The sequence below is a fragment of the Hirundo rustica genome, chromosome 13 (genome assembly GCF_015227805.2).
Source record: "Hirundo rustica isolate bHirRus1 chromosome 13, bHirRus1.pri.v3, whole genome shotgun sequence".
In the NCBI taxonomy this organism is placed as follows: domain Eukaryota; kingdom Metazoa; phylum Chordata; class Aves; order Passeriformes; family Hirundinidae; genus Hirundo; species Hirundo rustica.
Genome location: NC_053462.1, coordinates 5360785 through 5375891, shown reverse-complemented (window position 1 = coordinate 5375891; position 15107 = coordinate 5360785). Strand labels below are relative to the sequence as shown.

At 40.0% G+C, this 15107-nt stretch overlaps 2 protein-coding genes across 9 annotated transcripts in view; one reads left to right on the top strand and one right to left on the bottom strand.

Annotated features, from left to right (window-relative positions):
• The window catches only part of ENTREP2 (endosomal transmembrane epsin interactor 2), an 88233-nt gene extending 75618 nt beyond the window's left edge, over positions 1-12615 (top strand). For 2 of the 3 annotated variants that reach the window (XM_040076999.2, XM_040076998.2), the window contains 6 exons: positions 561-696; positions 5023-5098; positions 5647-6228; positions 9924-9998; positions 10680-11008; positions 11375-12615. In XM_040076999.2, the coding sequence (XP_039932933.1) occupies positions 561-696; positions 5023-5098; positions 5647-6228; positions 9924-9998; positions 10680-11008; positions 11375-11560 (1384 nt within the window). In that variant the 3' untranslated portion in view covers positions 11561-12615. The remainder of the gene's footprint in view (positions 1-560; positions 697-5022; positions 5099-5646; positions 6229-9923; positions 9999-10679; positions 11009-11374) is intronic. The other variant, XM_040076997.2, reaches the window with a different exon arrangement.
• The window catches only part of APBA2 (amyloid beta precursor protein binding family A member 2), an 89065-nt gene continuing 86348 nt past the window's right edge, over positions 12391-15107 (bottom strand). For 5 of the 6 annotated variants that reach the window (XM_040076992.2, XM_040076995.1, XM_040076993.2 and 2 more), the window contains one exon: positions 13061-14318. In XM_040076992.2, coding sequence (XP_039932926.1) covers positions 14247-14318 — 72 coding nt within the window. In that variant the 3' untranslated portion in view covers positions 13061-14246. Of the gene's footprint in view, positions 12740-13060; positions 14319-15107 lie in introns of those variants that run through there. The other variant, XR_009208278.1, reaches the window with a different exon arrangement.

Sequence of the window (15107 nt, the reverse complement as noted above, 5' to 3'; positions counted from 1 at the left end):
TTGGCTCTGAGCTCTGGACTGAGGGGCTCTTTCAGAGAATACAAAGCCAAATAATGTCCTTCACTTACATTAGGCTCTTCTTTTCCAGAGACATTATGTATGGGTTTTTTGCAAACTTGTTAGGCTACATCTGGAAATATTTCTGTTAAAGCACTGCTGCAATAGAGAAATGAGTGAACTTAGCTCAGACAAGGATAAGAGTGTCTGAGCTTTGAGCAAAGATCCTTTTGTAAGTGATCCTTCCACAGTTATTAACATTATGTATTTGAAGTTGAGTATGAGATGTAATTTTTTAAGGAAATCATTGCAATTAATGTGTATTAAGTAGTGAAGGACATTAAGGATGGCAAAACAGGCTGGTAAAGATGGCTGGCATCATAAATAAAAACAGTTATTAAAGCTACCCTGTGAACAAGGGCTTCATTTTGGATGTTTAATAAATTTCTTGAATGTAGTTCTTTGTAGTGTATTGGCTTTGAATTCAGAGAAGTTTTTATATCACTGTGGTAGTAGATCCAATGCCATTTATTAATTGTTTGCTTGTTTATGTGTTTATGTAGAAGTCTCCATTTGGAGTTCCCTCATTCCCCATTTGGTGCTTTGTATGAAGTAACCATCAACAGCCCAGGAATGCTGTATCCAAGTGAGCTGCCCCCTCCTTATGAGGCAGTGATTGGAGAGATGCCTGCCAGTCAGGTGAGGAAAACCAAAGGAAATTCTTCATGTGTTTTTCAAATTTTCATGGTGCAAAGCAATTCTAGATAAACTTTAAAGAACAACTATTAGAAAATACTAATATTATTTAAAAACATTTTCCAGACCATTTTCTTTATAAGGGTTTAACTAACAAATTTTACTTCCTATGCAACAGCATCGAGTAGTTCTATGTTGCTTAACCTTCTGATTGTTACAGTTTTTAGTAATCAGCTTCTGCTGTTACTACTCCTGAGAGTGCAGAACACTTTACCCTGAACTTACAGAAAGGATCCAGTGTACTTAGACAAATATTTACATGATACTTTTTGCTTTATTCTGTACTGTACAGAGCAGAAACTGAAATCATAATGTATCTGCATGTACAGCCAGAGGTGATTGAAGTATTTGCTTGAAGGGATTTGTGGTAATTGCATCAGCCGTCACAAAGGGAAAATACTTACAATTGCTTTTAGGAGCTCTAATTTCTTTCAGGCTTCAGTAAAAACTCCAGGAGTCAAATGTTCTCGGTATTCTTTATCAGTTGTTAATAGCTCACTGAGGAAATACCTGTATTAAGGCTGCCAAATTGCACTCACATTACAGAGGGGACTACTTCGCCTTTCCCCAAAATACACTGAAATATTTCCTAGTGATTTTTTCCCCCATTCAGGGAAACCAGAATTAAAACCACAAACCTAAAGAAATTATACAAATTTTCACTATTACACACAAGAAGATTATTAAGATAATTAGTAAGACAGGTATCTGAAAAAAAAAAACATTGAAATGCAAAATCTCCAACAAAAATGCAATTAAATCTCTCCAAGATACACCTGACTTTGCAGCTTCTGTGACTGACAAAGCAGCTTCTGACAGGTTTCCTGATCCTTGCCTTGTACTCTACCCTCCACCCAACACAACCAACAGGCCAAGCATTGCATTACTTTTAACTTGTTTGGCTGTAATAGAATGAATCTGTATAAACTGCTTATGAGTGAAGTTCCTTGCTGAACAGCAAAATGGGAGTTTTCAAGGCCATCTTCTGGAATATTTTTTTATCCACGTTTCATCCTTTTTCCTTGGCAGTAACTCAGATGAACCTGCAAGCCTTGGAGAAGTCAATATTTTTCAGTGATAAAAAACATGGACAAAAGTGATATGGATCATGCATGGTTTGGGGGGAAAGAGAAGGCTCCTTAAGAATTCATATGTGGTACTAAGTAAGGATTAGTAAAGTGTCTATTTTTAGTAAAGCTCAAAATCGTTTTGAGCACTCTTGTAACTGGTACCACTCTTGGCATGAGCATTAGCATGCAGCAGCACAACGGCACCAGCATGTGAGAAAAATATAATTTAACAGGATGTGACTTAAAGCTGCAAAGTCATGTTCTTGCAAGAAGAGCTTGGCTTTAATAAGCAGAGGTAGTCACTGTCAGATTTTGGCATCTAGGGTCAGTTTCAGCACCTTGCCTGTTCACCTCTGAGCTCCAGAGGTGTTTGTTCTAATCCCCAGGGAGGATGAGTGGTGAGTTCATTTCTAATAGTGATAATTATAGAGTTGATTCCCAGGAGTGAGTTTATATGAACTTGGTAGTTGCTGTTCAGAGATATTGTGACAGGCTCCGTGTCTCAGCGCTGAAGCTCACTGGCAGGGATAACCAAAGCCTACGGTGACACTGTAGCCACAGATTCTTCTTGACAACAAAAGCCTTCGTGTGTTTTTTACAATTAGTGTCCCAGCTGAGTTGTAAGTGGAGAATGGAGCCAAAGTCTAAGACAGTTTTGGGTCTACAAGAAGAACAAAATGGAGACATGCTGCAAATGCTCCCATAGAGCACAGTACAGTAAGAGCTGAAATAATGAGATTTATAAATCCCTCAAAGGCAGGCTTGGCAATGGAAATCATGGCAGGGATTTAGCTACAAAAGTGCTTCTGGGAACCATTATGTAATAATGTCATAATTGTAAAACCTTTTACTGTGCATCAAGCAATAGGTTTTATTTGTTTTTAAATGGATTGAGGTCCTTAGAATTTTATTAAATTGTACCAAATTAGACTCGATATTTCATGCATTTTATGGGCAACAATGTCAGTGCTAATTTAAGTGGCTGCATCCGTGTAAAAATTGCTGTTGTCATCTTTACTGATTAGGAATTCCCATTTCATGACTATTAAAAAAAAGTGGTTTTCACACTGTTTTCCATGCAAAGTATTGACTGGGATATAGAAAAGATGAGAACAAACAGATCAGGGTTCTGGGTGAACTAAATCAATGACAGTGTTTTCTAAGGTTTTCTAACCTATGGGCTGTGCAGACTTGTTAAAGCACAACTTTTTCTTCCTTTTTTTTTTTTTTTTTTTTTTTATATTGATGGCCTAGTGACTGTCTGAGGATGTGGAATTCAATTAGGTTTTGTTACCCTTGGCTGTGCAGGAGCCTGCACAAAACCATGTGCTGTCCCTCTGTGAACCAAAACTCTGATCTGGCTTCAAAATTGTCAGTGTTACCTCCTACAATTAAAACCCTGGTTCTCCTTCCCCCAAGCAAGAAGGTTAATCAATTCCAAATGCATATAAAATACATCAGCAATTATTCAGAGACAATGTAGAGTGTCAATAAATGTTTCAGCACAAATTTTCAACAGATATTTTCCAGCCAGTGATTAAGAAATTAAGTCAGTGATTATGAAAGCACCTAGATTAAGAATTTATGAAAGCCCCTTGAATCCCTAGATTTTTAAAAATAAACACCCTTAAAACATTATGCTATTTCTTCCAAAAGGCAGTCAGTCTGAATTTTCTCTAACAACAAAGAGCATTTGTGAGCATTTCTTACTTTTCTAGTTGGTTCTCAGAACTTCCCCAGTTAGATCCCAGGAACAATCTGTGTTGTTCCTGGGATTTGGTTCAAGTGACGCCACATTTTACTTTTCACCACACTTGTGATACTCTGCTACAATCAAGAAAAATCCATTAAGAAATATCCAAGGGAAATGTTTAAAAATAGGAATGATTTCACTTTTGCTTCCCAGTCCTCTATCCATCTCTTGGTGAGTTGAAGTATTTCTGGTACTGTTCTATGTTTGGAGTTGTATTTGCTAACCCTTAAATTAATTATTAAAACCCAAATTTGTATCAAAAGAAGTTTCCTGGTTACTTGATCATATAGATAGAGGGAGGGAGAAGAAAAAAAGCAGTTGATCCCAGTAAGTTATGCACCAATATGTGTGCTTTAATCTACACTGGCATGTGAAATGGAAGCTCTTTCCCTAACAGAGTCAGATTAATTGAGTCACATCCTATTTTTTAGAAGGCCAGACACAGATTAGGCGCTTGACAAAAAGGTTTGCACAGAGTTGACTGATGCTGATTTCTAGACTGTCACCAACCATAATAAGCTCTACCAGTTAATTGTGGCCCTACAGACAGAAGTAGATGAGATGCCTTTTGCTCTAAATGGCATCAATCTCATTCCTTTCAACCTTTTTGTATTTTTTCTCATTTGTTGTTACCAGCTATTTATTGGAATAATTTTTTTGATAATCATGTTCCCAAAGAACTTCTAAAAAAATCTATTGATATTGGCAACAAGGTCCAATCCAAAGTGTTCAAGTCAGTAGACAGAAAATTTCCTAAATTTCAGGTATTTATGGATCCAGTCTTTCCAGCAGGAATGATTCTATATTTTGTTCACGTGATCCCCAGAAGTGAAGGGAAGTTTCCCCCTTAGATCCCCTCCTTCAGAGAAAAGGTGAGTGGTAATTCTGTCTCCATTCAGAAATCTCCAACGGACTGGAGAGCGCCTAGGTGGCAACGATGCTACAGGGCTTCGAAACACAATAAACGGGGAACACCTTAGAGGGATTCAAAACACATCCTCACAAGCAGCTAAAGGAAAATACTGCTTTTGTGCTAGTTTTTGTGATTTCTGGTTTTCTCTCTCCTATTTTTGGGTGATATGATGTGAACAAAAAAACAAGCACAATATGAGAAACGCAGACTGTAGAAAGTGAGGTTGCTTCTACTGAACCCATTGGTGTAAAGCATTGCAGGCATTAAGTTTAGTAGTGTGAGCCTGCAGCCCCAAGTGCCTGTGAATTCAAGATGAATTTCTGGAAATATGGAAAATTGCATTAAGCATGTGCCTTTGCCCTGCCTTTGCTCCTGACACAAAGACATAAAACACTTTAAATAACTTTCAGTCTGAATAGCCACTCATATGAAAGTGACTCAGCATTGTCAGGCGTGTCCTTCAGCTCCTGAGCACTACACTTTGTGTGTAAGTTGCAGGTTAATGATCTCTTTCATTCCAAATGTTCATTTAGGTCACTGGTGCTGCTCAGCAAGTGTCTGAATCGAGCCTGGGGGAGAGGAACACGACCCCGGACTTCAGCACACAAGGTGATTGTGGCTTTGCATTTGTCTCCTTAAGATGGAGTTTTGAGCAGTCTCCTCTCTCCCCTCTTCTCTCTCCTCTCTCCTCCCTCCTCTCTCCTCTCTCTAATGGAGAAAGGTGGATTTGCTCTCAGATTATTCATTGCAAGGAGGACCTTTTCACAGCCGGGGGCTGGGGCTGGAAATGCAGATGAGAGCTTTGCTAGACAAAGCAAACTCTAGTTAAGCCCTTTGAGGTGCATCTGGCAACTGTTGATTCTCTCTGAAGAGCCCTGCGCATTTCTTGAACCTTGTGTCTCATTGTCAGTAACCATGGGTGGCTTTCTGATCCCCAAGAACAGCATAAACGTGTGTTTGCTGAAGGACACTAGGAAGAAGTAAATTACTTCAGTGGGTTTTGCTTTGACATTCTTATTCTGAGAGCTTTTGAGTTCTTATTGATAAAAGAACTTGCAGATCGCTGAATTAAAGTCCATCTACAGAACATGGTGGGGGAGAAGGTTGGAAGGGTGGGCAAGAAGTTTTTATTTTTCTCTGAATCTCTTGTTTTGCAGTTTCTGTTGAGAGCACCTCTTTGATGGTCTCTGAGGCCGTTGATATCCCAGGCCGTAGCTGCTCCTCTGAAGATCTTTGTTCGCTGGAAGTTCAAGGATCTCTCCACTCTGCAGATCTTTCTCCCTTCTGCGTAACCCCCAAGGGGGCTGCAGACCAGGGCTGCAGTGCCCACACTCACTGCAGGTTTCACAGAACTTGCTCAGAGGGCTTTCCTGATGAGGGTGACAGCTCCCACAGCCGAGCCTCTACAGACAGGTCTCAAGGACAGGAAAAGAGCTGTGCCCACAGCAGGTCCTTGGACTGTTCCTCAGGGAATTACAGCCCCTCGGAAAGAGAACTGCAGAGTTCTGCTCGAGAGAGCAGTGCCACACCGCCTTTGAAGCAAAAGAAAACCTGCTGTGCGGACTTTAGCCAGCCTCCTGCCCCTTTCCAGACCTCTCCTTGTTTGGGGCCTGCAAATACTTCACCGTGTGTGAGCGGCCCCGAGGCTGCTGTCCAGCGGCAGCACGGTACGAAACACCCAGCCTCGAACATCGTCCGATCCAGCAGTGCCCCTGTGTCCTGCTCATCTGCCACTGAAGGTAGGTGTGGGACACAGGGCAGCAAACATTGGGCAAATCACCAGTATTGACTGGTGCAGCAATTGGTGCTGCTGGAAGTTACCTGCAGCATTCCAAAGAGGGTTGTCGTAGGTGTGAAGGCTTTATGGTTAATACGGCTCCGTCCGTATTTTCTAAATTTGAAAATTTTTAAGAATGGAAATGGAAAACTTGACAGAGTGAAATTAATTTTGGCTTTTCTAAATTTCACCATTCTTTCTGTACTGCTCAGGAAACCATGTGTTGAGTAGCTGTTTCCATCCTTACTGTTCTACTGAGAGGCTAAACTAAGAAGTGCAATGGCAGCTGGGGTTTATTTAGGAAACTCTTACTGGAGCTGTCACGCTTGTTGTACAGCAGGATGCGTTTCCTCAAGGTGACACTGACACTGGCAGTATGGGGGCATGTCAGAGGCTGTCACTGTGACTAGTGGCAACATGGAGTGTATGGTGAAAAGTTTTGAAGGACAAAGAAATTATCATGAGGCACGTGCCAAGATGATAAAGAAAAAGGGAAGATCTGGCCGTCGTGGATAAGTGTCTTCTGCTGTAAGCCTCGTTTTAGGAAAGTAGGGAAGAGATGTTAGCTGAACAGTGTATCTTCATAGAAGTCTGTTAGTGAAAAAGAAAGGGTTGATTTAGAAGAGAATAATAGCAGGAATATAGAACTGTTTAAAGGGGCCTAAGCCGTTCAGGGAGATTCTGAAGGGTAATCCAGAGAAGTGGCTCAAAAGTAAAGATTAAAACCTTTTTAAGATGTCATGGTTTGTGCTGCTGCAAGATCTGTTCACCAGGCTTTCTAAGGCATCTAGAAGAAAGAATCATGTGATTAGCTCAGAGCAAGAGAATACAAAATACTGAAATAACTGGTTTCATTTAGGATGATGTTTTGATTCTATTATGCTTCTTGCATCATTATAAATTTCAGAGACTTCATACTTAGCTCAATAATTGAATGTCTTTTACCTTTAGAAGTGTAACTTCTGCATTTGGGCCAGGAAAAGTGAGTCTTTAATCTAGAAGTCTGCACTTATGTTATGACATTTACACTGCTAGGACATTCGTGCTATGAAGCTGCCATGCAGACAGTAAGTAGGAATTTCTGAATCCTTCCTGCCGTGTGAAAGTCAAGAAGAAGAACAGCCCTTTCTGTTCTGGATCAGGCTCTGCAGCTTCCCAGAGCTGTGCTCCATCTGCTCCTTGGGCGGCGTTTGCCGTGGGCAGCCGTGCCCACGTGTTCCAGCCGGCTCTGGACACCTGCTGGAACAGATGCTCTGCCTTCTTGGGTAGCGTGTCCCAGATACATTCATCATCTCTTCTGGAAAAGTGGTGTGGGGGGGGCACGAGCTGGACGTTACTGAGATGTAACTGGGCTTAGCAAAGACTGGAGAGAGGCAGAGAAAGTTCTAGAGGAACTGACACACGGGGGAGGGGGAACAAGAGCAGTGACTCGGAGGGGCTGGGTGCTACTTCACCATTTTTTGCTGCCTACAGGAGACACTTCCTAATGAAATCCTTAAGGGAAGCGTTCAGTTGAGTCTCTAGTTAAACCTAAATGTATTTCTTCATGCATGCCTTTGGCAAACTGGTTTGCAAAATTTTACTCTCTGAACGTTTACACTGTATCCTCTTCCTCTACTTTTTATTGAACCTGATTTGGAAATCATTTGGAGGTTAGAAGGAGCCCAGCTCTAGTAACACATTCTGGCTGTTTGTAGCAGCCCTGAAGCGGCTTTTCCCTAAGCTGTGACAAACAGCTGAAACACTTTACAGTCTTTGTAAGTTTAAAAAGGCATTTGATCTGGATTTTGCATGACTGATTGTTGATATTCACTGCAGAATTTTCAAATACACCCATGGAATTGAATAATAGGCAAAGCTAAAGGGAACCCACTGAGCTCCCTCAACCAACACACAAGAAAAAGTGCTTTGGGGTTTTTTTAGTAGCATACACCTACTTTTAAAAATTGTCCTGGAGTAAAAGAACTGGTCAAGTGGGCTTGACTTTATGAAAGACAGCTGTAAATGCACATTGTTAATACTAATAAGTGTGGATTTTGGAGAACTGAGGCTGGAGGAGCTGTAGTCATGTTCACAAAAGGGTCAGTGGTCAGACTGTAGCTGGGGCTTGGGTTTTTCTTAAGACACTGCCTTTCTACTATAAGAAAAAATTACTAATTTATCTTCTGCCTCACCTCCCTGTACAAGCCAGCGTGAAGAGGTTTAGAAGCACAACCTTGACATTTACTGCGTAGATTTTTGTGAAATGGGTTTTGAATCTCACTGTGATTGTACTGCCCATAGTTTGGAACATAAATTATTTGACATGGGGATGGTGCATATATGCAACAGGGCAGTGACACCACAGCAATGAGATCTAATAAATGAAGACTGGTAAATCTTTTAGGCCAATAAAACACAAAACATAAAAATAGCGTGTTCACGTACCATTGTCAGACATTCCCTCCTAAAAAAATTACTTTAAAAGTAATAGTTTGCACATTTTTTCTGCCTTTTCCCTGTAAAGTTTATTAATGCAGAGGTGGGCAAAATCAACTCCTAGCACAGATGTTTATTGCAATAAACTTCATTTATAATCAGCTGTGATAGACCATGTGACTGTATCAGTTAAGTGCCTGAGTCATTATTGTAGTGTTTGTGCTCCAGATAATTCAGGGTCATGTCCAGTGCTGTAGTTTTGACTTGCTGCAAGTACAACAGTTAAACAGTTTAGTAATGGATGGGAAGACAGAACCTCTGAAGTGCCTCCTCTTAATAACCATGCCATGATTCATGTGCTGCAGTACTTAAGCATAATAGAACAAATTAACGACAGAATAGAAGCTGTCTCTCTTAATTTCCTACAGATTTTCTCTGTTTGTAGCATCTTACATTTGTTTCCTTCATTTAATTATTCACTCTACCAGAGAGGATTATGCCAGCTTTTCATTATAAACTGTCCTTGGGGATATGGAAGAAAACCTAAGCTACCTAGATGTTCAAAACCATTTTCAATCCTGGAAACAGGATTGAAACAACCAAATGTGAGCATTTATTCCATCTCGTCACAAATGAAAAAGACTGCAGTGGTAGTTACTGTACAGCGTGATCTCATCATCATTGATCCTCGTGCTGGAATCCCAGAAACCGTCATTAGGAGGCATCCAAAGCTGTCTGTAGATGCTTCATAACCACTTGTTATTGACTGGCTCATCAGGGACCACCCTGCTCATTTACCCATTAATTTAAACAGTGGTGTGCTACGTTTTTACTGAAAATAATGAGAATATATTTTTAAAAATAGGAGAAATATTGAATAAAATGCTGGTTTTGCAGAAATGAGAGGGATTCCTCTTTCTTGCTTTTCCCATTTTCCAATATAAACTCTGTTCACCCGGGAAATACATAGTTTCAGAACTTAGGCCTGAAATATTTAGGATTCCAGTGGAAACCATAAAACACCAGCTCTGTCCTCCTATTCGTATCTGTGTAACCTCTCAAAGGGCATCTCTGGGTGTAGTAGCTTTTCTTTATGAATGAACATCTTGAAAGCAGTATTTCTTCTGAGTAGTTTCATTTTGTAAAGGAGATAATAAAAGATTCCAATGTGTTTTTCCTTGCTTTGGGCAGAAGACAGCAGGGGTTGACTTTGCTCTTTCTGTCTGCCTTTGGTTAAAGGTGATAATTGTGCCTGGACTCCTGTGTGCAGGCAGTGCCAAGATGCAGGATTATCTACAGCTACAGGAAAAGCAGGTGAGAATTGGTTTTCTAAAGCAGAAGATGGCTTTCCTTATTTTCTTTTAAAAATAATGAGAAGTTTCTGAGAGAGAAATGAGCTTTAAAAAATCTGGGGCAGAAAAGTCAGTTAACAGCACACATGTATGGTGTGCAATGCTGATGGAACCTGCCTTGAATGAAAAGAAATGCTGTGGATTAGGTCCTCCGGTTTAGATCAGCATTTTTGCTTTCTCTGTGTTTCTCACTAATCTCTCTTGCATATAATTTCCAAGGCCTAGAAATAGGCAGAACTTAAGTTTTAAATTTGGGGCAGGGGGCTGGGCCTAAAACTCTACGAGTTAACATAACACAGAGTAGCTGATGGGTCTCCTTACCATTAATGTCAAATGAAGTCCTTGAAGGTGGAGGTGACAAAAAAGTCTGGTTTGTGAAGTTCTTTAATTACCCACCCACTCGTTCTCACGGCAGCCCTCCTTGGCCATGGGAAGCTCTTATTCTCCTGACCCTGGTTAAAATCACCCATTTTGTAGTGTTTCCTTGACTGCATGTTTTTGCTACTACTCTTCAAACAAAACAGACATTTTATGACAAAGTAAAAGCTTTGTGACGATATTTGTTTTGCCTTTTTTTTTTTTCTTTTTTCTTTTTCTTTTTTTAAACTATTACTTTAAAGATATTCTTCCCCCCCTTTTTTAGTTCCTGTCTCTGGTTCTCATATGGCTGCCTCTGCTTGCCAGCATTCTTTGAGCAGTTTCCTACCAACTGGAAAACAGAGGGATACAAGGAAAATTGATCTGCACCTAAAGCCAAAGGCTTTTCACACAGTCTCAAAAGAGCGACCGCACTCCTTAGTGGACCTTAAGGCCTATAAAGACACAAAAATTTTAGTGGCAAAATTTTTGGAACATTCAAACTGTAATCTCCCTCCAGAAGTGCGTCACGTAGTGAACAGCATACGGTCAGTCATTAAATCCGATGAGAGACACATGGAAGAAGCCATCTTCAGTGCCAATATCATAGACCAGGTATGATGTTCCAAAGATGTGGCCGGTTTCCGTAGACAGATACCTTATTTAAACATTTTTACAGCTGAAGTTCTTCAGACAATTCCTAGAGAAGCTCTTTTATAGTAACATGGCATTAGTAAGAAATAATTTGTATTTATTGGGCAGCACTACATTTTACACTGCAGTTCAGACAGAAAGCCTGGCTGTGCTTTCCAGGTGCCCAGTCCTGAGCCCTGACCAGCTGCAAGGACAGGAGCAGGAGGGGTTCTGGAGGGCTGCACCTCCTTTGGAAGAGTTTCGGTGTTGAACAGCTTTTGTAAATGAGAACTTTTCTTACCCCGTTTTCCCCATTTTTTCCCTTCTCCCCTCCTGCCTTTTCCGCAGGTCATGACGAGTTCCCAGCAGAACGTGAGCAGCTGCAGGAAGCGGCTGCAGGAAGATCTGCACCTGCAGAGCTGCGGCGCTCTCAGCTCGCCCGCCGCCCTGGCGCGCTCGCCCCGCCTCGGCCGCGCCCTGCAGCGCGAGAGGCCGCACAGCTTCGTCGGAGTGTGCCGGGAGACCATCCTTTGAGACCCCACAGGTATGTCATTCCAGCAGAGACACTCGTGGAAGAAACCAGGACTGGGAGAAGTACAAGTAGTGGATGACTTTAAAAGGGAAAAGTGTCTTCCTTTGGAATTCCACTTTTTTCCCCACAGCAGGATGAGAACAGCTGCTTTTCTGAATGTAAATTTCAGCCTTCGTTTTTGCAAACTTTTAATTGATTTATTAGTTAAGTCATAACAAGTGTTTTCCTAGCCAGAAATGCATTTATTTCACTGTACTTACAGAAATGCTACTGATGCTGCTCAGCATTTCTTGAAAACCATTGCAAACCCACCGGAGACTAGCTGTACAACTTAAAAGTTGTATTTATTTAATGTACCTCAAAAGTGTTTTAACTATCGTCAGTGTTTTAATAAAAAAGTATTTCTGGACTTTGCCTTTTCAACAACTGATTTGGATACAAACGTAAAGGTGATTTATACACACATACAGTGCTGTTTCTAATCCATTCTTCCAGTGTCTTTCATTCCAGTCTAACTGATTTGTCCAGTTAAACCGCTCCCCCCTCCCAGAGCTGTCCTTTTAAACTCCAGTTCTGGCTGCAGCGTGGTTTATTCCTGCTTTGTCTGAATGTTCACGAGTTCAGCCCTGCGCTAGTGTGAGTGACCAAGAACTGATGTTTAATTCTCTGCAGTCTGTGACCAAAAGATGCATTAGGGAAGAAGACTGAAATTCTGCATTTCCAAAAAGCATCTTCCACAAACTTTTTACCAACACCAACTGATAGGAGGTTAGAGGAATTTTTATCTAGCAGAGCCTTGAATATTTTCGAAAAGAATTGTTACTCCAATTCATAGTTTTGACAATTTTATTACTAAAACATGTTATTGTGGTTCTGCTGTGTTTATGGTTTATTTAACATCGATCTTTAAAAAAATATCAAAAAGTAAATATTGACACTGATTTCATTACCAGCATAAACACAGGTCTGCCAGCAACATCTTCCAGTGCAAGCTTCGTCCTGGCTCTTTCAGAGGAAATTGGAAAGGCCTTAAACAGAAGGTTCTCATAAAGAACCTACCACAGGTTGATGTTTCGGGGTTTTAGGTTTTTTGCAGCAGTGCTTGTCAGTAGCCTGAGTTTCCATTTGAGGTTTAATCATATACTGGTTTCATTTGTGTCACTCTGAGCTGGGCAGACATCCTGTGAAAAGGTCACAAAGGAACGTAGCTGAAGATGGGTAGTTTAAGTTTTACAGGTTCATCCATTTTAATGTATTTTAATTATAGCATGCTTCTGTATTGATGTGAAGTTACAGTGACATCCAGTGGCAACAAGGTATGCTAATTGAAAGCTACTACTCTCTAGATCAAAATGATACACAAACTCCTAATTCAAGAGAATATTTCCTTTTTAAAAAATAATCTGTGACCTTTGCAACTGCACTTAGATGAAGAATTAAATGATCTTCTACTTGGAATTTTTTTACTATGTAAAGTTACACAACAAACAAAATAAGCAAGCTTCCTTTCTTATTTCAGATTTATTTGTGATAGGTTAATTCTTTCCTAAGGTCAGTTGCATGCAACACACTACTCCTTGAAGTACAGTCATCTAAAGCTCTTTAGTTACTGCATGGTAAGGCTTCTTAAGTCACAGTGTATTTTCTTCAAGGCCTTGGCCAAAAGAAAAAAAATAGACAAAGTTACACCAATTAACATTTATCTCATAAGGAATACAACTTTACTACTAGGTTTTTTATCTACACACATTCTAATACTGCTGATGGTGCTAGGTTATTTGTCAAAACAATTTACATTCAGAACACATTGCCTTAGGAATAAGAATGCTTTATAAAAGACAGAAACAGGTAAGCATGGCTTTCCCATTTTGAGCTAATATGAACAAAAAGGTAAGATGCAAAAATTCGAGAAAAAAAAAAAAACCCAGCCCGACACATACATTACACAACCTGTGCAATAAGTTATCCATGAAATAACTCTGTTAAATCATAAAAATCACAAGCATTAAAAATAAATATGTATCTAAATAAATATTTTGATTTTAATCTTGTGGCAATTATTCTTTATTTAGCATATGAAACACTTGTTACATGTTTATGTTCACACCTTGCCAAACAGGTTACACTTGTCATAACAATACCAAGTACTACAGTGGTTTTCTTTACAGTAGAGTCTAAAAGTTTGAACTGCACACATTTCTTTCCACTGAAATACCATCAATTCAGCACCAGTTTTAAAATTATGCAAAGTCATTAGTATTGGACCACTTTATGGGACTGGGATTTTTTTTTAAACTTGAGGCAGCCAGAACTTTCTCTATTTGCTTCTCTTTGCCATTTCCTGCAGTCTCATTCGTCAAATATTCACATTCACTGTGTTATCAAACAAGACAGACATACATCACTCCACATAAAGGTTACAAATAAATATGTTTTAAGTTCTATGAGAAAAGAGTTTAGAAGATGTTCAAAATACTTAAATGTTTACAAAGATTTTTGTCAGTGATTATTGTCTTTGACCATCCTTCTCAACACTTTTTGTCAAAGAAATAGAAAGGAAGGAGAGAAAAGGCAGAGACACCTGTCTGTTGCTTGTTCTGGAGTCCTCAGGTCAGCTTCCAAGCCTTTCATCCATACAAAATACAAAATTCTCTTCAGCTATGACAGCTTCAGCTTGGATGGAAGATGTTAGATGTACAGGGGCGTCTCTTGACCTGTTAGAAGCCTGAACATGGCAGCTGGCATTGTCTTCATGTGAATCTGTCAATTGATCACACAGACATTAATAGAGCTGGTACGAGTTTGAAATAATCCAGAAGGCCCCATCTGTCTCTCCCTGTGGACAAAGTGCATTTTTTATCCTGGCTTCTATAGATTTGTTACAAGAGTTTCTAGTTCAAAGTTCTCTGGTTTTAAGATGTTGGTTTGCCGTCTTTGCTTTTTGCGTGTGTGTGTGTGGTTTGGGTTTTTTTGTTTGGTTTTGATTTGGTTTTTATTTATTTATTAATGACAATTACACTATGTGATATCATAGAATTTTAAAAGCCACGTAAACACTTTCTGGTGATACACCCTATTCCAATTATAGTAAAATTTACAGGCGTTAAATAAGAAGTAGCACAAACCTCTCTGAAAATTCATTCTTCTGTTCTGATATTAACAGAACTTGGATTTGTATTCTGTCTTCCTTCTCTGTGGGAATGTCATTTCATATTTTCATCTAATTACAGTCTGATCCTCTGAACACAAAACTTGGACTTTGCCGCCTGATGTTTAAATGCCAATCCAGAGTTTGGTGGAACAGTTTCTCTCATGGCTGATGTACTTAAATTCCTTCCTCAGGGAGTACTGGGACTCCAGTCCCCAGTGCCAGAGGGATTTCAAAGACTAAGAGTCCAAGGCTCAGGTAGTCAGGGCTGCAGCAGAACTGTACTTAAACTCTGAGTACCTACTGAACAGCACAAGAGCAAGGAAGGGAAACTTTAACTAACTGATAACACAGACCCTCACCAGCTGCCTGGGTATCTCCTCTTCATGCTGTAAAGAAAA